The 26,984-nt window shown below is 39.0% G+C and overlaps 2 protein-coding genes across 2 annotated transcripts in view; one reads left to right on the forward strand and one right to left on the reverse strand.

Moving 5' to 3' along the window:
- The window catches only part of top2b (DNA topoisomerase II beta), a 505,727-nt gene that overhangs the window by 138,607 nt on the left and 340,136 nt on the right, over positions 1 to 26,984 (forward strand). The gene's annotated exons all lie outside the window — the stretch shown is intronic.
- Positions 1 to 26,984, reverse strand: part of LOC140275173 (retinoic acid receptor beta-like) — a 155,934-nt gene that overhangs the window by 79,880 nt on the left and 49,070 nt on the right. Inside the window, exon 3 of the mRNA XM_072370584.1 lies at positions 20,538 to 20,679. Within this exon, the coding sequence (XP_072226685.1) occupies positions 20,538 to 20,679 (142 nt within the window). The remainder of the gene's footprint in view (positions 1 to 20,537; positions 20,680 to 26,984) is intronic.

A 26,984-nucleotide genomic window follows, 5' to 3' on the forward strand; every position in this document is an offset into this window, starting at 1 on the left:
CCTGTTTTGGTTGGAGAATAAAAGTTTGTCAACTGATACCTGTACTCTGCGCCCGAGTCCTCTCCGAGAGTTCCCTTCGTGACAGTACACACTGGCCAACATGGACTCGGCAGAGCAGGACCAGCTGACTGCGGCGCTGCGAGCTCAAGCATCCCGGCTCGCGCAGCATGAGGAACAGGTGGACGACCTCGGTTGAGGAGTCGGGAGACTCGCACAAAGCCAAGAGGGATTTAAGGCCACCATGACATCCCAGTTGAGTCTCCTCAGCGCCCAGGTGGGCCAGATACTCACTGTCGAGTCAAGTTAAGTCAAGTCACACAACACAACCAAACGTAAAAGAAGGAAAACAAATGGACACGGCAGAAAATTAGGTGTTTTAGGAGTTGGTCGCTGCTCTCTGGACCTGCGAGGGGCAAAAATCTGGCGCACAACGGAAACTGAAGGTATCAAATGACCTTTTGGATTTTTTTTTAAAATGAAAAGCCTGTTCACATGATGGTAACGGAGGCTAAGAGAGTCAACCGTGCAACACTGGAGGAGATCTTTGGACTGGCGTCTGTACAGGTGGCTGCCGGGGATGCCTCTTCCCTCGTCCCTCCAACGTCACAGCCTCCAACCACGCCAGTCCCTGCTCCAGAAGGGACTCCGCCGAGCTTGCCTCTTTCTGTTCCTGCTGCGGAGGGGGTCCAGCTGTTCTCGTCTTCTCCTGTTCTTGAGGTGGCTCCGCTGAGCTCTCCTCTTCCTGCTTCTGCTCCAGAGGGGGCCCAGCGGGGCTCGCCTTCCCCTGTTCTGGATCCTGAGGTGGCTCTGCCAGGTTTGCCTCTACCTGATTCTGCTCCAGAGTGGGCCCAGGGGGGCTGCACAGGTGGACGCCTCCTCCCTCCAACGTCACAGCCTCCAACCACGCCAGTCACTGCTCCAGAGGGGGCTCTACCGAGCTCGCCTCGTCCCGTTCCTGCTCCGGAGGGGGTCCAGCTGGGTTCGCCTTCTCCTGTTCCCGAGGTGGCTCCGCCGAGCCCGTCTCTCTCTGCTCCTGCTCTGGAAGGGGTGTGATCGATTTAATATAATGCAGCACTGAGATCCAAGAGGACAACCACAGACAAAAGTCCGCTATCGGAGGCTAAGAGGAGATCATTGGTAACTTTCAGTCTGAGGTCTGAGGTACATATCCTATCAGCAAAGACAGATTGATCAAATCCAATATGGAAGTGTCGGTAAAGGAGAAAACGTACTTTAACAGTCTGGTTGGGATTGGGTCTAAAATACAAGTTGATGTAAAGACTATTGCTGTTAGCTCAGAGAGATCAACTGGACAGAAGCCATCTAAATACAAATCAGGTTCTAAAGATACTTCTAAAGCTGCTGTACTTTATAATACATTATTGACAATTGTGGGAAAGATTCCATTAATCTTCTCTCTGATAGAAACTTTTAAAGAAAAAATAAATATAAAAAATTTTAAAGAAGCTCACAAAATCATTACTACTGAGAGTTGAAGGAATACCTGGCTCAACGGAGCTCGGACTCTTTGTCAGCCTGGCTACAATGCTGAAAAGACACCTGGGATTGTTCTTATTCTCTTCAATTAATGATGAATAATAAGCAGTTCTAGCTTTATGAAGGGCTCTCTTGTACGTTATTAAACTATCTTTCCAGACTAATTGAGACTCTTTTAAATTAGAGAAATGCCATTGTCTCTCCAGTTTTCTTGCAGTCTGCTTTAAAGCACGCAGCTGTGAATTACACCAAGGAGCCAGTCTATTCTGACGGATTACCTTCCTCTTCAGAGGGGTAACATTATCCAATGTTATATGCATTGAAATTGTAGTGCTGTCAACAAGAGAATAAAATTTTACTGGGGTAAAATTTAGGTCGCTGTCCTCTGTAATATTTGCAAATGGCAGTGAAGAAAGGGATGACATGTTCATCTGGTTACAACATTCTCTGATAGACACGTTCCATATGTAAATTTCTTCTTGGAAGCTTTATAGTAAAGTAATGTAAACTCGAAAGTTATCAAAAATGGTCAGATAAGGTTATGAGGGAATACTGTTAACTGTTTAGTTTCAATGCCATAAGTCAGCACAAGATCAAGGGTATAATTAAGAGAGAGTAAGTTTTGGCTGTGTTGAATGAATATAGCTCAAATTGTCTCCTACAAACAATGAGACGCTGCGCAATGGTTAGAGGTAAGGTGAGTGAGACAGGTGAGGTTAGAGGTAAAGTGAGGGAGACAGATGAGGTTAGAGGTGAGATTATGAGTGTGTTGCCTGGGACAGCGAATGAAGATGCCTTAGCTGCTGAAGCTGGATTTTTTTATTTTTATCAATAAAAGTATTTATTAATAAAAAAAGAAGTAATATAAACAACCAATCTGCTGTAAAGAAAACAAATAACCTAAATGCAAAACCAACCCAAACCAAACCAGAGCTGCTGCAGGGAGAGGGGGAAATCTCTGCAGGGCTTCATCATACAGCTTCTACTTTCAGATCCTAGGCAGACTTGGTATGGAGAGAAGTGGCCAGCTGCATTTTCAGACTTGAGTAACTTGGGACTGGACTGGATTTTTAACTCATTGTACTTTGGTAAAGAGGAGGCAACCCGTTTAACTTTAACAAAGTGATTTTAAGTGATTTGAGATGATGATCACAGATGATTTAGAAAGTTTTAAAAGCATCTGGTGTTATAAAAATATTCATTGTAATGCTGTTGAAAACTAACTGCATTTTGCACATTTTCTCCAAAATTAATTGATCCTGACATATTGACACATATTGTATCTTGTTAAAATGTAAATAAAATGTTTTTGTAAAATGATAAAATAATAATAAAATAAAATAATCTTAGTCTCATTAATATTATTGTTTTAATATACAATCGTTGTAAATATTACTTTTTTTTTTGCAACTTGACTAATTTGAATTTCCCCCAGTGGAGGATGAATAATTTTTTTTATTCTATTCTATTCTATTTTCCATTATAAATGAGAAAGAGAAATTTCTATTAATGTGGCATCGGTTACTTACCTTTAACTAGATATATTTAATAAAAGTCCAATGACCATATGCCTTTTTTTAACTTTAACTAAAAAATTAGTCTGATAGTTCTTATGTGACTTTATTTTTTTACTTTGATGTACAGGTCTAACACAGATCTTTCTGACATGTTCGACCGCATAAACACGCTGAACACCTCTCTTCAGGGCAAAGAGTGCAATGTGTTTACGGCTCAGGATCAAGTCGCTGCATTCAGAAAAAAGCTCGATCTGTGGTGTGCTTGGGTCGAACGGGGCTCGGTGGAAATGTTCCAGACACTGGAAGATGTTGTGGGGAGAGCAGGGCTGCAGCTGGACTCTACACAGCCGTTGATCGTTGCGCATTTGAGAGGCTTGAGTGAGCAGTTTGAAGATTATTTTGGAGAGGAGAGCTTGACAAATCAGTGGGTGAGAAATCCATTCTCTTTCCCAGTGACACTCCGGGATGGACTGAGCGTGCAAGAAGAGGAGGCTCTCATCGATCTGAACTCCAACATGGACTTGAAAACAAAGATGAGCGAAGTCTCACTTGCGCACTCCTGGCTGTCTGTGGAATCCGAGTTCCCGCATCTCTCCAAAAAGGCTGTCAAAGTTCTCATCCCTTTCACCTCCACCTACCTGTGTGAATGCGGATTTTCCGCACTGACCATGATTAAAAGCAAGTACCGCTCAAGGCTGCAAGTGGAGGATGATTTACGTTTATTCCTCTCTGAAGTGCATCCCCGCATCAGCCATCTTTGCGCATCAAAAACAGGGACCCATTGTTCCCACTGAAGGATGAGCAAAAGTTTGCCGACAACATACAGAAAATAATACTGTTCAAAAGTGTGCTCCAAAAAATGTTAGGAGCAGATAGACATGTTTAAAATGTTTGAAAATATGTTTTAAAATCTTTTAAAGCATGTGATGGTAAGAATACACGTTTTTAGGTATTGATGAGACACATTTGAATTTTTTTTTTAAAGAATTGAACAGTTGAATGTTTCAAAAGATTAAAAATGGTAAAATGTCTAAAATGATAAGATGGTAAGCATAGATGGAAATGTTAAAACGTTCCAAAAATTTTAAAATGTTCCAAAATGTATACACTCTCTAGCCTAGGGGGAGGCCCATAGTCTCAGACTTTGAAAACCCCTGCTTTAAGGTATTCTCACAACTATTGTTTTCCTGTTTCTCTTAATTATTTTTCTTTATTCTTAGTTTTTCCACACATTATTTTATGTTTAACTAGTCCTGCATACTTCAACCGATTTCAACCATTTTGGTATCAAAACGTTCAGCTCCTCCAGGAAATTATTGCAATATATTTTGGTGTTTATAACTTTTATAATTTTTAAAATATTTAACTTTGATTAAAATTTTCCCGTCATTCAAATTAATGGAAAATGCTTTCAGCTCTTCCTCCTCTTTCCAACCTATCTGGCTCAGCATACATTCAGCTAGAGACACCATTCAAACTTTAAAGGGGTCACAATACATTCAGCTATTACCAAATGATTCAGCTTTTTAAAATATTAAGCCAATTTTGAAATATGACATTTTAAAAAACATCACAACTCAACGAGCCCCAAACTGCCCTACTTTAGAGGGCTCATAACTCAGCCATACGGTATCACATAGACATCATTCAAAGTTTATATGTGACAGGAAAGACTCAACTTTAACTGTGGTAAAGGGCTTGTTGATAGCTTATACAGTTTTGATACAACGGCAATTTACGTTTTATGTAGCCAGAGGACCTCGTCTCATGCAGCTCACACTCTTAACTCCCACTCTAAAATGATTTTAAAAAAACTTCCTCAAACAAATGCCTCTCACGTCCAAAATATCTGCCTGAATTACATCAAACGTAGGTATTTTAGTCCTCTTTCAAGTCACTCTCATTGAGCTTCAAAGATTTCTCACAAATCACCTCTGAGTGAAGAGAGGCGCACTCCAGCTCCCATACTTTTCCATTATAAACAGGCCGAGCCATGAAATCATTGTGAAAAACTCATTTTAAAACTGCCATAAAAAACAAACCTTACACAAGAGCAGAATAAAAATAAACCTCTGGCTTCCCCCATCCCTTCTGGCGCTCACGGTGCAAGAATTATTTGGATACAACTTCTACTTTTCGAACGGCGACCGTTTGTTCCAGACTTGTGCTTCATTATTAAACCCTCAGATTTGAAGGTGACAAAGTGAGGGCACTTTGTCTCCTGTCATACACATGCAGCTGTTGCCCACAGACACTAATGATGAGGCCAGACTCAAGATAGCTGCCCTATTGTAAAAGCTTTATGCCAGCCTGTGTTATGTGTGCTCATAATACAATGTTAGCAGCACAGCACAAACTTCCATTATAAAGAAGCTGCACTTCTCTCCTTTAAGGCCTGTGAGGGCTATGTTAAAACTGCCATAAAACCTGTATTCTACACAGGACCTTGATAGAAATGACTTAACTGTCTGCAGCTTACCTTTCTGCTATTAACAAGTTAAAATTTTCTTTTACTATGACTTATAAATCTATTGAAGCAGCTGATTGTTCTTAAGAGGCACAACCTGTCCTCCTCTGTGTCTCTGGCTTAGGACGTCCTTCTGTGTGCTTTCCCTCATACTGGTTTGGTAAAACATTACTGCTTTAGGCATCATGACTGTCATATTTCAGACTGGATTTGAAATATCTAATGCTTGACTGATAACTAGCAGGTATCTCAGCACAGCATCTGTCTGTCGGCGGACAGAATTTCTTCAGAAATTGTCTAGTTATGGGTGCCAATGCCAAAGGCAAGGCACACGCATTACTATTGTTCATACTTATTATTATGGGTGCAAGGCAAGGCATTGGCATTCAGACTGGATTTGCAATATCTAATGATTGACTGGCAATTAGCAGGTTTCTCAGCTCAGCATTTTCCAACTGCCAGTCCTATTTGCATGTTTCTTCTCTTTTCTGTACTCTTCTGCTTCCATAAAGCTCCAGCTCCTTTCAAAAACACATTTCAGGCCTTTTGAAACTACAGCAAATACTTTTCTGATAAATTTTCACATTTACTTCAGTGTCTCTCATCTTTCTGGATTTATTCACTTTTTGTGTAGCATGTTATTCTCTTTCTTGTATTTTTCTGCCTTCATTTAGCTCCAGATGGCTTAAACATTAACATTTTTCTGCATTGTTTCTTATATTTCAAATTTTTTTTCCCTTTTAGTTTAGCATTTGTCTTCTCTTTCCTGTACTTTTCTGCCTTCATACAACTCCAGGTCCTTTCAAAAAACATTTCAAGTGCTTTGAAGGTTCAGCTAATAACTTTCTGCTAAATTTTCAGCTTTTTAGCATGGTCAGCTATCAGCATTCAGCTAATAAGCATTCTCACTGCTGTTTTGCAGGAATAGTTTTTTCTAGTTATTATCTAGATTTTGTGCCGATATCTCCAAGAGAGCGATTTTGATTTGTAAGTTTCATATTGTAGTTTTGTTTCATAGTTAAGGATTTCATAGCCTTTTGTTTCCTCCATGCAGAGTGATTCTTTGTTTACTTACCTTTTCATAGATTAGTGCCTCTAGATTTCACGAGTGTTTTCTGTTGTTTCGACTTTATTTTTCTAGATATTTTGCCTCCGTAGAGGGAGTGATTTTCAGTAACTGATAATTATATATAGTCTTGCTTTTTAGTGGAATGATTATAATTTATTTATTTTTTTTTTCTGTTTTTGTTTTTTTTATAGCCACACTTCTTCCATTTTGGAAGAATTGTAATAGAGGTAAGTTTCATAGCCTGCTTTGACTTCTCAGTTTTGGAGTATCAAACCTGTTTCCTTCAAAGACTGTTTATTGAATAACCTGCATCTGCGTCCTGAGTGTCAGCTTGGTCGTGACAACGGTAATCATTTGGCCGATGGCAGATAATGGATACCAATGGTTTTTGTCACTTGTGTCTTTTAATGCCAAGTGGAAGTGAGATGTTGATGTGGGTGTGAGATATAGGTGGTGACAGGGCCGGAGTGGGACCAAAGACCAGCCCACTTAATTTCCATGTGGAGGAAAATTAATAAAAAGAACAACAATTTGACATTTCTTGTTATAAAGTGGAAACGGTGAGCCGGTTCCTGCAGCTTTGTTTATTATTGTCTCATTGTCAATGGACATGAGGATTTACTTTTTAGTCCACATCAGTATGAAGGCCTCTTAAGTTTTCTTGAGCTATTGAGCTTCTTAGCCCATTCTTAACAGACTTCAGTATTGAGAAGCTTCTCTCATTGACAACTAGAGTTCTTTATTGAACTAATCATTTGACAACTTTAATCCAATACAGCACAACTAACTTATTTTAAAATACCTCTGTTGTCACCTGAATTTAAAATATAACTATCGTATTTGTTTGTAGTAAACTGCAATATCGTACTTTCAGTTATTAAGTTCACTAGTTTATTAAGGGTCACAGTCAGACCCTTCATGACCAATTTCAGGGTCAACATCATTCTTATCAGAAACAGAATTATTTGCTGTGTAGAGACAACAGAATAATTTTTAATCTTTAGTATCAAATTAATAAAAAAAAAACTGAAGCCAGTCAGGCCACAATCTTTAGAAGAGAGGATTCCTTCAACTGGCTGATCAAATCCAATGAAAGTGAAATGTGTACACTTTGAGCAGATTAAATAGGATAACATCCAAAGTAGTGCATGTGTCCACATTGTTCATATATCGTAAGATACAATAAATACATAAAAATCTGTTTTCAGACTTGTCTTTTCAGAAGAAAAGCAGTACCAGTAACACATAATGAAAAAAGGATTCCTACAATTAACTTTTTTTTTCCAATAGCTTAAGGTCAAAGAGGAGGTTACTTTTGTTATTTACATGCAATACTAAACCAAAATAATATGCTGTAGGTTACAAAAGTACAACAATTAGCTGAAAGAAATTTCCCTCAAGCTCATTAATGCTGCAGCTTAATTGGACAATATCCTTGAATGAAAAAATGATCCCTAATGATTCTCTAATTATACTATGGGGTTATTTCTGTCCAATCTGAACACAGTCACAATGTTTCCAGGAAAACACAAACTCTCTCCAGCTTCACAAGTGGAATCAATGTAGGTCACCAAAGTGAGGCAATGTTTCCTCCACTTATCAATGGATACTAGTTCAGAGTCGAATTAAGTCATCTGAGTCATAAAGGACAATGAAGCCATTATCTGTTTCTCCAAAGCCCTGTATTGACGTATCAAGAAATACAAAGTCTCAGAACAAGGACAGTTCTCAAAACATTGTATTTTCAGTTCAAGTGACTGGTTCCATTTATCTCTTAAAAGTGAGATGCTTCTGTATATCCATACACAGCTACTCTAAGTGATCAACATTATTTCACTGTCCTTTCTGCCAGGTTGGCAGTGTTGCCATCCACACAGCACATGATGTCACAGGAGGAATTGACTGAATAAGAAAATCATAAAGGACAACGCTGTCGCCTCAGAGGAGGGGTACAGCAATTCAAATCTCAGCTGCGGCTTATTCATGGGAAGTTAATTTTCTTTTGCTTGCAAAAGTTACCCACCTTTGCTTGTTGTTCAGTTAATTGGAGATTCTAAACTAAGTGTGTGTGCGCATTGGTGTGTCTCTGTTTTGGCCCTGTGTTGAGACTGATGTCCTGTCCGGTACCCCACCTCTCATCCAATAATGACTGGAACAGACTCCTGCCACAAGATAAGGTGGGTTTAGAAGGGGTAGATGAAAATGATGAGAATAATTTGCAATCCTACAATTTCATGGTCATTAAAAGTCAACCCACTCTAAAAAACCTTTTTAGATCACACTCTGTTCTAACATCAAATGAGGGAATATAATTTTAAATTGTACTTAAACCTCTATGAATGCTAAACTGCATGTGGAACATGGTGGCCCAACAAGTCAATAAGACACTAAAATAATATCCTCTCTGTATGTAACATACGGCTATATATCATAGTTTTTTAAAATTATGACTGTGTTGTAAAAAGACAGCAGTACACATGCACACACCATCTGATTTCAGTCCAGAAGTGAAAGCTGAAAGATGGTGTTTAGAGGATTTTCTATGACCTAGCCAGGCTTTGAGTAAAAGCTGTGAATGAGAGTGTTGAGTGTTTCTGGAGTGCACTCAAGAGTGTTATGCCACGGGATGAAGGGTCACTGAGCAGATGCTGTAATATACACTCTTTGAAGCAACGTCGACAACGTCTCAACCCAAAGCTCACTGGGTCATTCATCTCCCTTCTTTTATTCACTGAGCTTGTTCCAATCTTTGGCTTTTGTAAACCAATTTATTAGTTTTTTCAGGGCTGCCTTTAGCCCTGCTGGTCCTGCTTTCAGAATTTTCTCTCTTTAGGACTATGTACTGTGCATTTTCATAAACTGCTGGACAGCCATCTGAGTGCTGCAAAGCTCTACACACTGTCTTTGCAAGCAAACATGCAGAAGTAGATACACACCATCTATCTGGAGCTCACATGTTGCAGCACCTTGACCACACAGATATGTCTCAGACAAAATAAAAAAACATCTTTGTACTATGCAGTTAAGCTATACAGATGAGAAACTTTTGTGATGGATCACATTTCTCTGTAATATCACTTTGTACTACAAGATAAAACACGAGTTACCATAGAGTCCAGTCTGCCCTGTGGAGCCCTGGAGCCCAAAGAAGAAAAAGAAGAAGTAGGAGAAAATTTTGAAATAGTGTATGCTCGTCTTTTTCCGTACCCTTACATGCACAGTTGAGTCAAGTTACAGTTAAGAGTTCGACCAGGCCATAAACTGGACTACTGTCATGTCGCACTTTTCAATTCAATTCAGTTTAATTTATATAGCGCCAAATTACAACAGTTGTCATCTCAAGGCACTTAAATAATATAGTCCAATTCAAGCCAATTGGAATTCAATTCATTGTAATCATAATCCAATGAAATACAATTAATTAATTTAAAAATAATCCAATTCATTGATATAGAGCCAATTCAGAAAACAATATCCTAGCTAAGGAAACCAACAGATTGCACCGAAACTTGTCTTCAGTCCAATCTCCCGTCCTGAGCGTGCCTGTGGCGACTGTGGAAAGGAACGACTCCCTTTTAACAGGAAGAAACCTCTGGCAGAACCAGACTCAGGAAGGGTGGCCATCCGCCTCGACCAGCTGGGGTTTGAGAAGACAGAAAAGAGGGGGAAAAACACCATAACACCATTCAAAGGATACCTGTTGGAACAGGGAAACACAAGTTAATAACAACAATAATGTCACATGTACATAATATCATTTGAGAAATTAAACAGGGGGAAAAAGAGAGCAAAGTGAGGAAAGGTGTGACAGATGAGGTCCCCCAGCAGTCTAAGCTTATAGCAGCTTAACTATGGGATGTTTCAGGATTACCTGAGCCATCCCTAACTATATGCTTTATCAAAAAGGAAAGAGAGGGGCCTGATAACTGAAGGCTCTGCCTCCCATTCTACTTTTAGAAACTCTGGGAACAACAAGTAAACCTGCAGTTTGGGAGCGAAGTGCTCTGTTAGGAAAATACCTTACAATGAGATCTTTCAGATATGATGGAGCTCAGTCATTAAGAGCTTTATATGTGAAGAGAAGAATCTTAAATTCTATTCTGAATTTAACAGGAAGCCAATGAAGAGAAGCTAAAACTGGAGAAACACGATCTCTCCTGTTAGTTCTCATCAGAAGTCTGGCTGCAGCATTTTGGATCAGAAGGACACTTTTCAGAGAATATGTGGGACAGCCCAATAATAAAGAGTTACAGTAGTCCAGTCTTGAAGTAACAAATGCATGAACTAGTTTCTCTGCATCACCTGAGACAGGATGTTCCTGATTTTAGCAATATTACGAAGGTGAAAGAAGGCAGTCCTAGAAACCAGTTTTATATGTGCATCAAATGATAAATTCTAATCAAAAATAACTCCAAGGTTCCTCACCGTAGAACTAGAAGCCAAGGAAATACAATCTAGAGTAACTATATAACTCGACAATTTCTCCCTGAAGCGCTCAGGTCCAAAGAGAACAACTTCCGTTTTGTCTGAATTTAGAAGCAGACAGTTCTGAGTCATCCAGGTCTTTATGTCTTTAAGACATGCTTGTAGTCTGACCAACCTATTGGTTTCATCTGGTTTCATAGATAAGTACAGCTAAGTATCATCAGCATAACAATGGAAATGTATGCCATGCTGTCTAATAATGTTACCTAATGGAAACATGTATAAAGTAAAAAGAATTGGTCCAAGCACAGAACCCTGAAGAACTCCATGACTTACTCCGATGTGTGAGGAAGATTCTTCATTTACGAGAACAAACTGGAATCTATCAGATAAATATGACTTAAACCAACCTAATGCAGTTCCTTTAATCCCAATAACATGTTCAAGTCTCTGTAACAGAATGCTGTGATCGATCGTATCAAATGTAGCACTGAGATCCAATAGGACAAGCACAGAAACAAATCCGTTATCAGAGGCTAAGAGGAGATCATTGGTAACTTTCACTAGTGCTGTTTATGTGCTATTTTTTCAAGAACTTTAGACAAAAAAGGCAGATTGGATATAGGTCGATAATTAGCTAACACTTCTGAATCCAGAGTAGGTTTTTTAAGTAATGGTTTAATTAGAGCAACCGTAAAAGTCTGAGGTACATATCCTGTCAACAAAGACAGATTGATCAAATCCAATATGGAAGTGTCAATTAAGGGGAAAACCTCCTTGAATATTGAATAGTCTGATTGGGTTTGGGTCTAAAATACAAGTTGATGGTTTAGAAGAGACTATTGCTGTTGTTAGCTCAGAGAGATCAACTGGGCAGAAGCCATCTAAATACAAATAAGGTTCTAAAGATACTTCTAAAGCTGCTCTACTTGATGATACATCAGTGATAATAGTGGGTAGGATTCCATTAATCTTCTCTCTGATAGAAACAATTTTATTGATAAAGACTCTCATGAACTCATCACTGCTGAGAGTTAAAGGAATACATGGCTCAACAGAGCTCGGACTCTTTGTCAGCCTGGCAACAGTGCTGAAAAGAAACCTGGGATTATTCTTATTCTCTTCGATCAATGATGAATAATAAGCAGTTCTAGCTTTACGAAGGGCTTTCGTATACGTTATTAAACTATCTTTTCAGATTAATTGAGACTCTTCTAAATTAGAGGAACGCCACTGTCTCTCCAGCTTTCTTGCAGTCTGCTTTAACGCACACAGCTATGGATTCTTCCAAGGAGCCAGCCTCTTCTGACTGATTATCTTCCTTTTCAGAGGGGCAACATTGCCAGTGTTGCACGCATTGAAACTATAGTGCTGTCAACAAGAGAGTCAAGTTCTACTGGAGTAAAATTTACGTAGCGGTCCTCTGTCATATCAGCACATGGCAGTGAAGAAAAGGATGATGAAATCAACTCTTTAAATCTGGTTACAGCATTTTCTGATAGACACCTATCTGTAAAATTCTTCTCAGAAGCCGTATAGTCAAGTAATGTAAATTCAAAAGTTATTAAAAAATGGTCAGACAAGACAAGGTTATGAGGGAACACTGTTCACTCTCAATGCCATAAATCAGCACAAGGTCAAGGTTATGATTAAGGCAGTGAGTCAGTCTGTGAATACTTTGAGAAAATCCAATAGAGTCAAAAATAGAATTAAAGTTGATATTTAGGCTGTCATTTTCAACATCTACATGAATATTAAAGTCACCCACTACAATGACTTTATCTGTACTCAGCACTAATTGGGATAAAAACTCTGAGAATTCAGAATTCAGAAACTCAGAATAAGGGCCAGGTGGACGATACACAACAACAAGTAGAAGAGGTTTTTGTGATTTCCACTTTGGGTGGGAAAAACTGAGAATAAGAGATTCAAAAGAGCTAAAACTAATCTTGGGTCTAGGACTGATTCGTAACCCTGATCTGAAGATAGCTGCCACTCCTCCTCTGCCTCTGGTTCGAGGAACATGAACATTTAAATAGTCAGAGGGAGTTGATTCTTTAATGCTAACATGATCCTCCTGCTACAGCCAGGTTTCTGTAAGACAAAATATATCAATATGATGATCAGAAATCAAATCATTCACAAACAGAGACTTCGAAAGGAGAGATCTAATATTCAACAAACCACATTTAATAGTTTCATGTTTTTGTTCAGTTAAATTTTTTGTTTTAATTTTTTTTGCACAAGAGGATTTGCTCCTTTTGTGTTTTTTGATTGAGGAGGGGGCAGCATCAGGTGGGAAGCCGCATAGAAGTGTGTTAGACTACAACTCTGCATCTTGGTCTTAACCCTGGGTTGCCATGTTTGTGGATGATTAATAAATTCGTCCATATTTCTAGAAATGAGAGCTGCTCCTTCCAAAGTGGGATAGATGCTGTCTCTCCTCATCAGACCAGGTTTTCTCCAGAAAGATAGCCAATTATCTATGTAGCCCATGTTGTTTGCTGGACACCATCTAGACAACCAGCGATTGAATGAGGACATCCGGCTAAACATGTCATCACTGGTCAGATTTGGCAGGGGTCCAGAGAAAACTGCAGAGTCCGACATTGTTTTGGCAAAATTACACACCGATGCAACATTAATTTCAGTGACCTCCGATTGGCGTAACCGGGTGTCATTACAGCCAACGTAAATAACTATTTTACCGTATTTACGCTTATCCTTAGCCAGCAGTTTTAAATAGGATTCTATGTCGCCCGCTCTGGCCCCTGGAATGCATTTGACTATGGTCGCTGGTGTCGCTAATGCCACGTTTCTGACTATAGAGCTGCCAATTACGAGAGTTTTGTCCTCAGAGGGTGTGTCGCTGCGTGGGGGAAATCTATTTGAAACGTGGACAGGTTGATGGTGAACCACAGGACTATGACTCCTCTTCCTGACAGTCACCCAGCCACTCTTAAGTCCCGGCTGCTCGGGAACTGCTGGGGGATGACTAACAGAGATAACTAGTTGGCTCGTTGGCTCCGAACTGGCTAAAGGGGCCTGGCTCGCTATTGGGTGGTTTTCAACAGTGCAAAGCTGAGCTTCCAATTCAGATAACCTCGTCTCCAAAACTACAAAAAGACTACATTTGTTACATGTACCATTACCTCTAAATGAGTCAGAGTAGTAACTAAACATCTGACACACAGAGCAGATGAAAGCAGGAGATGGAGGAAGAGAACTGGTAGCCATGCGAAGCTAGAGAACCCGACACACCGCTAAAAAGTGAAAAATAAAGACTTGTAAAATAAAGATCTGTAAGAGTGAGCGTTAGAATATAACAAGTATGCGATAGAGTTAACTATGCAAGACGAGTAAATTATAGGGAGAAATAAGGTGATTATTAGTAGTTCAAGAGGAGCAAGAAATATCACAGTGCACACACAAAGTAACAGAAAGTGATGCAATACATCTTACCGCAAAGCAAAGCCGCAAAGTTGCCAAACGATAATCTGACAAAACACTTTAAATCGATGGGAGCAGAATTGAGTTAATGACTGAACTATGTCCGATGCTGCAATTCAGTGGTCTGTGTAAAAAAATATGCTTGACATTCTACTGTAATTATAGCCAAATTCACTGCACAAACATTATTCTTCTTGAATAGTAATTTTGTGAGACTGCTGTGGGAAAACAGGATTTTATATGAGCAAAGCAACCGTCTGGAAATAATTTAGGTGAACACGAGTTGACGTGCAGTCTTAATGGGCTGATTTTCAGACACAATTTCTGCCGTGTTTAGCCGTCTGACACAAGAAACAGAAAATTATTTGAATGAAAGCAGCTTTATTGGAAATTCAACTATGTTGATTTACACTTATTCTTTATTGTTTTTACAAAAAGATGCATGATATCCCTTATGGTTGTTCTTTATTGCAGCTGCTTCTTCCTCTTCTGTGTACCGGACAGTAACTACAAGTGCGCAGAGCACTTAAGCTTGTTTGAGCCTATCTGGGCATGTTAGTCCAGCTTTTAAGAAGTTAAATTTTGCATGACTTTGGTCCGGCTAAGAAGTTTAGGTGCATTTTATGGTTAGTCAACCATCATATATATCACCATGTAAAATTGCTGCGTACGTTGTACATTTTGCGAAGAAAGAGATTCTGATTCTGATAACTGACAACATGGAACATGCCTAAATACTGTTGTACTTCTCTTCTTCCTCCTTTCCTCTTCAAATTCATGAAAGGAATGCAACACAAACCCACTCACTGTCAGACACAATCATCATCACAAACAGACAAACATTACTCGCTTTCACCCAACCCTTTAATTAAACATTTTTTGGGGGGCATATGATTGCACAAAAAAAAAGTCTGGGCTCTGCTTTTTTTAACTTTTGTTTTGGGTTTTTTAGTTGGTCTAGGGTGTTCTGTTTTTCAATTAGCTTAGTTCTCGATTTATTTAGTAAACAGCTTCTTCTCCTTATCCCTTTCATCTGGTTTTGATTGCTGTGTTTGTTGCTTTACTCTCCTGTCCTGCTCTTTCACCTGTTTTCTTTTGCCATTACTTTGAGTATATATAATGTCCTGCACTGATTTATGTATGAGATTCTATTTCTTTACCATGTTTTGAATGTCCAGTTTGTTTTTTTGTCAGATTCTCTGCTTCTTCATCAGCTTTTGTTTATTAGCATGTTTGATTAAAGTTTCTTTCTTGTTTCTGTACACTGCTGGCCACTCAGATGTTTTAATCTTGTCTTGATGTGGAAATCTCAGTACCCGTACATATTAATGACAAACAGTTTATGTAGTTTCTCTTAAATTTCTGTTTACATGTTTGGCAGACGCTTTTATCCAAAGCGACTTACAGGTAGGCAGATAGGGTAAGGGGTTCTTGCCTAAGGACCCCTACTGGAGGTAGTACTTTTAATGCAGGGGATTTGTACCCAGGTCTCCCACATGAAAGGTGGCAATCATACCACTACACTACCCAGTCCCTAGCATTTCTAGCATTGTTTAGATAATAAGGCAGTTACCATTTGGCCTCTCATATTTCTGCAATTTCAAAGTGTCACTGTTTGCTTATTTGGGCAGCATAACATGCTAATAGCATGTAAGCCTTAAACTGATCATTCACAAATTTTGCAGACACGACATAAGCATTAATTTACCACCTATACAGGTTATATATCATATCATATATTGATATTTATAATATACAGAATATGAAATATTGCTAGGTGGCTTGCATGCACAGCAAAGCACACCACTCTTACCAAAGACTTAGCAGATTAGGCTTGCTGTGTGCACATATTCATGCGGTACTGAGTCACATCTGTGTGATCTATGTGAATTATGAAAGAGGAGCAACAGCAGCTTAAAAAGGAATTTTTTTTAATGCCAATGAGTTTAAACTACTGTACGAAGAGGGCTATGTGACTGATACATACACACGTGGACAAAATTGTTGGTACCCCTCAGTTAAAGAAGGAAAAACCCACAATTCTCACTGTCCAGCCCTATTTCATTAGTTTTTTTTTAAATAATTATGTTAATCAACATTTCAAAAGTAATGGCTGATTTTGATTATTTAATTTTCAATAAATTTTCATTTATTGATACTTTTGTAAGTTTCAAGTGATTTCAGTGAGAATTGTGGGTTTTTCCTTCTTTAACTGAGGGGTACCAACAATTTTGTCCACGTGTGTAGCCACTGTATCTGGTGTAAATAAGACAAAGTGTCTAAACAAGATTCTTCAACTTGAGCAGAAATTTCAGTTTTAAGATAATAATTTACAAATCAACCATGTTACATTAACTTTTTCTGCTATTCAAGTCAACATCTACAGCCAGCACATCTGCAGCCTGTAAAATAATTGTGGAAAGTAAAACAACTTTGATGGCTGCTGAAAAGATGAACTGTGTGAAAGATGTCCCTACACTGAACAAACACATGATATGGATCTTCTGCAGCATTCAAGAAGGAAAGTATCTTTTCTCATCTGTGACTCTGTGGGGGGTTCAGACTGGGGATATCAAGATAGCATCTTTTCCATGACTCCTTGGCTGAGGTGTGAAACAGGAGCTAGTGAAAGGAGTTACACCCCCTGCCAAGGCTAATGGACCATTAAGTGAACCTGAACTATAAGTGCTGATGCAATCTCAGGATACCAATAACCTGTGAAATGTAAACTGTTGTCACTGCCCCATTATCACTATGGATGACAATGGGGCAGAAGGAGCATGTGTTGTCGTGACAACAGCTAGTTCCAGGTTTCTAGAAAAGTACAAAGATTTTGAAAAATACAGTTTGATTATGGGTTTTATTATAGGTTAAGCTTTATGAAAATAATAATTCATTTACTTTATATCTGTATCTCCTCAGCAACTTTTTCCAATAAATTGTAAATACATTTTTTCACAGTGAGGATACAATATTAGTCTACAAGAGCAGACTAAATCAAAACATATAGACAACCGTAGAATTTTTTTAGAACTGACTCTGTAGTTGATAAGAACTAACAACTGCAAGCTTTTGTTATAGTACTTTTTCTCCAACATATGCCAAATTTACAGTTTTCAAACTTTATATTCTGCTTTCATCATAGCCAAAATTAAAGTTTAGGTTGTACCATCTACCTACAGGGCCATTTTTAAGTGTCTGCCCCCCCCTGATAGCACGATGAATGATTTAATTCTTTCTCACTTTCTGAAATACCGGTCAGTAAATGGAACATAGGGCTGAATAAAACATGAGTAATGCTACCATAATGATGTTGTAACAATCAGTCCTGCAAGAGTCATTGCTCATAAGACTCTTCATCTAAACATTATACTGATAACACTGGTGAAGCTATTGCACTGATAATTCAGTACTGTTTCAGACTTTCACACAGTACATCATGATATAACTTGGAACATATGGTTTCCTTGTTTTTATCATATATTTACCATAAAATATTCAGTTATGTAATGATGTGTAGTTTTAAAAATAGTTTTACAATTCTAGGTAACTGCAAAATAAAAAAACATGCAATGTACTGCAAGTGTTGTTTTACTGTTATAAAAAGCTTTAAAAACATTTGCACCGGAAGTTCATTTGTATTTGATAGCCATTTCTCTTATCTATAACTGGAAACATATTTTTCAATGTGTACTATGAACAATGCTGAATACTGTTTTCATACTTCAGGAAATATAATTTCATTCAAATGCACTGACGTATATATATGCCCCAAAGACAGACCTCACAGCACATATCTTAAATTGTCAAAGTGGGAGAAATACAGCTATTACTAATAACCTCAACAATGCTTCTGTTCTGTTCTCAGTCAACCACAACCATGTGACAGCATGAGCGACACCAGTATCCCAGAAAGGTAAGCTAGATCATATTCAACCATAATTAATTTCAGTATTTATACCTTTTGTTTGTTTTGCTTTTGAATGTCAAAAGTAGTTATGCTGGAGTTGAGCCAGACCTGCACATGATCTATCACACATCATAGTTTTCTCTGTGACTTGATCCTGAGTTGGTCTTCATGAGTGTTACGTGCCAGGCAGCCAGGTATCCCTCCCTCCCTGTGTGTTGTGTTGTCTTTAAGTAATTGCTGCAGGGATGCTGCTCACCTGTGTGAGCAGGCGGTGTGGCTGGTTGGATAATTACCTTGACCACTGACCTATCACAGCTGAGGAGCCACTTTAAAATGGAGGAAGTCTCGGGCCTTGAGGAGCCTCTTAACTTGCTCAAAGAGTCTATTTTGCGTGCTTATGAGCTTGTGCCAGAGGCTTACAGACAGAAATTCAGAAATCATGAAAAGTCAGGTGGTCAAACCTTTGATGAATTTGCACGAGAAAAGGGTGTTCTTTTTGACAAATGGTGCAGTGCTAATGATGTCAGAAACAGTTTTGGATCCCTTCGTGAGCTGATGTTGTTGGAAGACTTTAAGAATGCTTTGCCTGAGAGGATGGTGATTTTCTTAAATGAACAAAAGGTGACTACTCTATCTAAAGCAGCGGTCTTGGCCGATGAGTTTGTTCTAACACATAAGAATGTGTTTATGTTGTCTTCCCGCCCTGACAGAATGTCAATGTCTCGCCCCACGAGACCTGATTCTGGTCATGCTCCTTTTGAAAAGGCTATGGGACCACAGTTGCCCCCACCTGCCACTCGTGAATGTTTCTACTGCCATAAGAAGGGCCATGTTATTTCTGACTGTCTTTCTCTAAAGCGTAAACAACAGTTTCCATATAGCCCCTCACCACCAAAAAGCATGGGTCTGATTAAGACTGTTTCTCTTCCAGCCACAAGTCTCGGGCCTTGAGGAGCTTCTTAACTTGTGATTTTGCTACACATGATTGCTACCAACCTTGACTCTGTTTGGTGCTCTTTCAGAGACATATTTGTTCAGGTAGGTGTGGGAGGTTTTGGGACTAGGTAAGTTGGGGTACCCTTTACATTTCTTTTTCACTCACGTAGCATTTAATTGTTATTCCACTAGGTTTATTGGTTGTGCCACCACTGTACTGTTTTGAAGGGTCTTTTGTTAGAAAAGCTAGTTAGGTATTTTGTTTAATTTCTTTCTTCAGAGATAGCTCAGACAGGCCTTCTTTTGTTATTTAATTTAATTTTATTTGGCACAATCACTTTGTCCTATCCTCCCCCCACCTTGGAGTGTCTCTGTTTTTTGTTACAATAAAGCTCATTTGTTCACTTCAACTGAGACTCATTTGATTTACTGGTTGTCGTGTTATTGTCTGCTAACTGGTTTCACCAAGTGGGCGTAACAATGAGCTTCAGAGCTTCTGTTTTTTTTTTTTATAGAACTAAGGCTTGTTGGCAAATTCCCAGCTTTTGTGTCATGTAAAAGCTGACTGATCTTTATATTCTCTATAACTTAAATGGCAGTCAAACAGTCACTGACAATTTGTATCTAAAAATAAGACAAGCAAGCATCCATGACAGTCCAGGACTGTCATGATTGCAACACCTGGCCAACATGGCCTTTTTCACTCACATGGTGTAGCATGTTAGGCATGTTTTTTTGTTGTTATTTTCCATTGTAGGTAGTAGTGCTAAGCAAATACTTTTTTCAGTAAGACCTAAGACAAGTTTCTAAAATACTTGAGCTGATAAAAAGCGGCAATGTAAAAAAAGGTTATTTGTCTCAGTGTTGGCCCTGTGATGGATTGGCAACCTGTTCAGGGGTGTACCCTGGGAAAGACTCCAGCTCTGAATAAGATAAAGCGGGCACAAAATATGGATGAATGAGGTGTGTTTACATTTTGGGATAGCAGGAGGCCCAGTGTTGACACCAGTTGTCCATCCCTGGCCACTACTGGTTGCAAATTACATCACAAGCGCCAATTTCTGCCATTTTAGCTTAATTTTTTAATTACTGAAAGGAGGACACTGCAGATCTAATGTTTGATGTACATTTTATGTAGATCTAAACATTAAAAACCTGAAACAATCACTTTTGTGAAAACATCCAAACACATCCAAAATCACTCATTATTCAAACTCATAACAATGTTACTTCCATATCAGCTCACTTTGTAAATCTGAAACTCACACTCTTTGGACATTCCTACATTGAAGCACTTCTGCAGGCGGCAGTACTGACAGCGGTTTCTGGTCACTTTGTTGATAATGCAGTTCTTGTCTCGGTGACATGTGTACACCATGTTCTTCTGGATGCTGCGGCGGAAAAAGCCCTGTGAGGACAAAGAGTGAAGAGGGGTGGAGTGGGTGAGGTGATTCATGAAAAGCAACCTCAGGACCAGATTTTTCTTCCAAACTTCTGTAGCTGTCTAATTTTTACAACGTCCTCACAGTCCCATTGAAATTCTCCTGCCACTGCATATCATAATGTCACAACAGCTTGTATAATAATATTGCAGGCAATACAGCTAAGAGGAAAGAGCTATTATGTCCCTGCTCAGAGCTCGGTGGACCTTCAAAATGCTGGATTTAAGCTCAGAAACAGAGTACTGGTGGGAACACAGAGTGAGAACCTCAGGGTATCAAACAGAGAGGCTGCTGGTGCGGTATGGAAGATTAACCAAGGACACGGCATCCCCAGTACCACAGATACTAACCAAATGCAGCCAGTTGTGTCTGGGCCTTGATGGAACGTGATTGGTCCACGTTCACCTCAGCTCAGATGGTATGACTCATTTTCTTAATATGATTTTCCTTTATCCTGACAGATGTAAGCTGAGTAAAAATGTCGAGGTCTGATATATAACAATGGAAGCAGTCTATAGAGGTGTATTCAGTTTAGATGCAGAATCCAAGGCTGCTTAGGTACTTATGCCACTAAAAGGTAGAGGCATTTAGGCCAGTTAGCCTTGGAAAATTGTATGTATGTTTTGTTTTTGTTTTTTTGGGGGGTGGGGGGGGCAGCAAGAGAGCTGGTGCTGCTATTTCAGAAAGATCTTTGACAGTTCAAGGCCTGGCTGCAATGCTCATGACTTAAACTCTCCTCATTCACATCATCACATCAACTGAACTGAATTGAATTGAATTGAATATAGATTGATAGGAGAGTGTAACTATCCTGGCATTTAAAATGACAGTGAATTAGTTCAATTGCAAGGCCAAGGTATAACCAGGGCAAACATGACCACCTTTCAGAAAGGTGAACATCTGTGAATATCTGTGAATGGTGCCTCTTATGTTGTTGTGAGCCCTAGCAAAAATGATGGAATCGCCACACAACACACAAAAAACAAAAGCAATTTTTGCACAAAACAATACTGAATTAGTAGCTGAACATTGTGGCTTTGTAAAACATACCTATAAAGAAATTCATACAATTATTTTAACTTTTTTTTCTTTTTTTTTCTCAGATCTCGTGAATAAAAAATATGGAATCACCTTGTACTTTGCATTTGGAATTTTGCATTTTTTGTTATATTTTGCAAAGCCAGAATGTTCGGCTATTAAATACCATTGTTTTGTGTCATACCCAGGTGGTAATTCTTTACAAAATAAAAAAGCTGAGTGAACACACTCCAAGTACAGTGATTCCATTCACATGTTTGTCACGTGTCTGGTGTTCATCTAGCTTGGTGCTGTGTGGTCTCTGCTTCTTGCACAATTTAAGTTCCTTGTGGATAACTAAAGTCAGTTTGAGTTTGGGTTGAGTTTGAAATCAGCAGTGTCAAATGTGTACATCATCATGTAGTGAGACTTCAAGTGTAAATGTTATCACCACGTGAGCTAGGGAAATGAGTTGGAATTTGTAGCCATTGTACAGTTTTTGAGCCTTTATTGTGAATTTGCTGTATGGTATGCTTTGACCAATGTAGCTGTTTCATGTCCTGCTGTGAGATCACCCAAAGCTCATACGCATGTTTTAATATTTTTATATAGAAGGAACTTGTTTTATCCAGTGGTTTCAAACTCTTGCTTGTCTTTTCACTCACACATCACAATGAGTAAAAGGCAGGATAGGTAAATTCTCCATTCAGTACATGCCCAAGGGAGCTAGAGTGTGTATTTTATCCACCACAAGCATTTTAAAAACAAAAGTTATCAATCCACAAAAAACAAGTGATCCACTAGTTCTTTTCAGAGCACAGCATTTTCTTTTTGCTTCAGAGATGTCTCAAGACAATATGTTTTTGATTGTGAGAACAAAGTTGACCCTTTGCAGTTTACCCAAATTCACAGCAATCCTGGATCTGTGCACTGGTTTATTTTTCCTGGCCAGAAAAGGTTTAAATTTGTTCTTTACAGTTTATAAATAACAGTTTATGAACAAAAAACAGTACAATTCCAGCTTTGGAGGGAGACTGACTATCAAGGCTGTTTAAACACTAAACAGGCACAAATCTGAACCACAGAGTGTGTAAAACAGTTTCAAATGTCTGTGTGGTTTGGCATTAGGTATATTAACATATTTTAGTACAAACATGGTTATACTGAGTGAAAAGGCAGCTAAGGGGATAACAGTATTTTGTGTCAGTAAATTTATACACAAGACAACTGAACGCATCAATTTGTTGCTTCTACAAGTTGCTCACACAAGCAATGGCACATCTAATACTACTGATTATATTTATTAAACAGAGACACCCTGCTGTAATTTTCATTGTGGCGGTTCATCGTGCTGCTCACTATATTGATATTTGAGATTTGATTCTAGCTCAAAAAAGTACAGTATGTCTTGAGCTCATGTAGCAATTTTTTGTTTTCATATTTGTTGTTGTAGCATCCGAGCCAGCAAATGTACATGTTCACCTGTCAGACCTCCAGGAATTTGTTGAATCAGAAGACACTTTACCCAGGTCCCCTCATTCTCAGAAGGAGGCTTCCCCCAAAAGAAAGCTCTCCCTGATTCTGAACTAATTACGAACTATTTGGAGTTATGAAGTGAGCAAAACTTGTCTTCAGGTACCTGTGATTAAGAATTAAATGTTGAATATGATCATGCCCTGTCCCCTTATCAGGAACTTAGCTTCCTAAATAAAAGTGTAGATTTGACCTTTTTATCAAACAGCCTCATTCTTTTTGTTCCAGTTTAATTTACTGTCCAAAAGGACATCAAGATTGATATGACTGGACAATTTTAATCTGTTTACCCTTAATGATCACAGAAGAGAGTTCCTCTCTTTTCTTCATAAAATCGGTTATTCATCTTCTGAAATCATTTTTGAAATCTTACAATGGCGGTGTCACCAGAGAATTTGACTGTACAAACATCCTGGTCCCGGTGAGGCTCTAGTCTTACTTAAAATAGTGCCAGATGCAAGACTGTCAAATCTGACAAACTGAGGTCGACATAAAAGTTAACATGATCAATGTAATCTAAAATTCAGTAATTTGATAACTAAAAAGTGCAGCTGTATTCAATTTACCTAATTAAAAAAGAAATTCTGTATGCAAATTACAAGGGATCTTAAAAGACAGCAACTTGTCATACAAGTTACTCAAAACAGCCCGGTCAAAATATTCTATTAAATGTGATGTGGCTATGGGTCTAAGGTACTGTATCTCAGATTATAGTTCTGATTTTTTTTTTTTTGGGGGGGGGGGTTAACAAGACAGGTCTATATTACTGTGATTTTTGTGTAGGACAGTTATTTATTTCTAAATAAATAAGTTAATTTAGTTATTTATCTATAAATAAATAAATAACTGAATGAAGGACTGAACACACACAGACCACCAGGGCCTACTGCTTTCCTGATATCAAGGTGTTTTAAAAAATGTCTTTTGAGGGTGATGCTTTTTCTATTCCTCACATTTCACCCTTTGGGCCAATTCTAAATGTATGACTGGATCACTATAGTTCACCTCCTCTGTAATATTTCTGTGGTTGAATGGTATGGTAACAGTCAAGGGACTAAGAACTGCTTTTCGTTCACTTAACGATAGGATAATTTTGAAGTAAACTTAATGCTTTAAGAGTGTTTCATGATTTTAAATGGTGGGAAGTGGGATCAAGCCTACAAAATACATTCAAAAGTTCAACATGTAGAGATCAGCATCTATTTTTGACAAAAAATATCTAGATAATTTTAGCATAAAAGAGACAAAAAGTAAATTTCACGCAAAAAGCCTACTAAAAGATGCTAAAAGACCAAAAAGAAACTACTAGAAATTACTTAAAATGGATGTACAATTAACAAAATCTGTAATTGAAATAGACACATAAAACAACCATAAAGAAAACCAAAATTGAATAGAAGGAGATACATCAACACCTTAAATATTCAGAACTGTCCAAAAAGTCACAGGCAGTTACCACAGTGATGAAACTAACTAAGAAAAATGAATGCAAATATACACAAAGAAACACAAAGGTACTACAAAGACAAGCCAAACAAATAGGAAGGAACCACCAGGAAGAAAAGAAAACAGACAAAGAGACAAATTACTATAGAAAGAAACTAAATTAACAATATCTGCAGATCATCTACGAAGAAACACAAAAGAATAGTAAGATGTAAAACAGAAGCAAAAAAACACAATGTAACAACAAAATATCAATGCACAGTGATCACAAAGATAAGCTGACAGACATACAGTCAATTATTTATTCAAGCTTTCACTGAACAGCTGTAATTTTCTGTAACAATTCCAGATGATGTAATGGTACAGATGTTGTGGGGTTTTTTTTGCCAGAGCTATTTTTAATGCTGTTCAACAGAATGGAATGTTGAGAAGTATCACTGGGGCATCAGGACCCAGCCACCTGGGAGATGAGGCCACTTCCCCCTGGACTGCCTAAACTGCACCTTAACAAGATCATTATCCAACATCTTGTTATCTTAATGGGCTGGGGATTGCCCCAGCCATTTTAGGCCTTCTCATTTACAGATTAAAAAACGAAAGTGCCGCCCATTAATTATTTAGTCACAATCCAACCCCTTGTCCACCTGGCCTTCTCCTTTTTTCTCCCTCTCCCACCTCTTGCTGCACCTGCCATCAGCTGGCTGTCCAGCCAACGCTCTCGACCCAGCTCGTTTGCGTTTTGTGTTGCTTAAGCATTCAGCACAGGTAATGGGGAGAGAGGCAGAGCAGCAGATTAGCTTACGCTTTTAATCGTGTCGACATCTTATCACCGTAGTGGAAAGTGGAGAGGTAACTAGAGAACGGGGGGGGGGGGGGGGTTAAGGGAAAGGTAGGTCGGGGAGCAGGAAGAGGGAGGTGTGTGTGTGTGTGTGTGTGTTTACAGAAGGATGATATTCATCCACTTTATCCATTCCATTCCAGGCTATTACTTATACCGAGCTTGCTGGGGAAAACACAACTAAGTTCAGGGAGGGGACTGAACGGCTGATGAGAGTATGGGCAGCAAGAAAAAGTTAGAAATGTGTCAGAAAATCTGTCTTATCTTATTTTCGCATTGTCCTTCCTCTCTCTCTGATACATTACTACGGCAAATCATTAAATGTCACAAAGCATTTTTACATGACACTTTAAATAAAGATTTAGTCTGACCAAAGCTGGGCTTTTAAAATGCTTGTAAGCATGTTAGTCCAACCAAGATTAAATGGAACAAAGCTTCTCAAAACCAGCCTAATATACCCAAATAATGTGGTTGGGGATTTAGTTACTCCTGCAGGTATATGCAACTCTTTATTTGGGTGTAGGCACTCTGGAAATGCTTCAAAGTTCCATCTTTTTGCAGAAATAGTTGTATAAGTGTGTACAGCTGAATTTCCAACAAGGCTGCTCTTATGCAAGTATTTTTATATTTCTTTTGTCAGACAGCTAAACATGTCAGAAATTGTGATTAAAATCAGCCCATAAAGACTATGTGTCAAATGATGGTCAGCTTTTTCTGACTGTTGCTCTGCTCTGACAAAATACTGATTTCATAACCACATCTGACAAAATTATCATTCAAGTAACTTCAAGAAAACGTCTTTGCAATGACTTTGGCGATAAGTTTGAAGCAGCAGAACATCCACAGTATATTGGTGTCAAACGTACTTGGATTAATAATTCTGTTACCCTCCAATGCATGTAAGCTGGGTCATGTAAACGGTGGTCTAATTAAATGGCCAAGGGGGTCGGGTGCTATGTGAGCTGGGTAACAGCCGAAGGCGGAGGCCTTGGCGGTCTGATCCTCGACTACTGAAGCTAGCTCTTGGGATGTGGAATGTCAAGAAGGAGGGAGGAGTCCTATCGGGCCTTTTTAGCCAGTGGGACCCTGGAAGCAGCTGATAGGTACCGGCAGGCCAGACGGGCTGCGGCTTCGGCGATTGCTGAGGCAAAAACTCGGGCCTGGGAGGAGTTCGGTGAGACCATGGAGAACGATTTCCGGACGGCCTCGAAGAGATTCTGGTCCACCATCCGGCGTCTCAGGGGGGGGAAGCGGCTCACAGTCAACACTGTGTATAGTGGGGATGGGGCTTTGCTGACCTCAACTAGGGATGTTGTGAGTCGGTGGGGGGAGTACTTTGAGGAGCTCCTCAATCCTACCAACACATGCTCGGAAGAGGCAGAGTCGGAGAGCTTGGAGACAGGGCCTCCCATTTCTGGGGCTGAGGTTGCCGAGGTG

Source organism: Leuresthes tenuis, unplaced genomic scaffold (genome assembly GCF_036924035.1).
Source record: "Leuresthes tenuis unplaced genomic scaffold, fLeuTen1.0.hap1 SCAF_18, whole genome shotgun sequence".
Classification (NCBI taxonomy): Eukaryota; Metazoa; Chordata; class Actinopteri; order Atheriniformes; family Atherinopsidae; genus Leuresthes; species Leuresthes tenuis.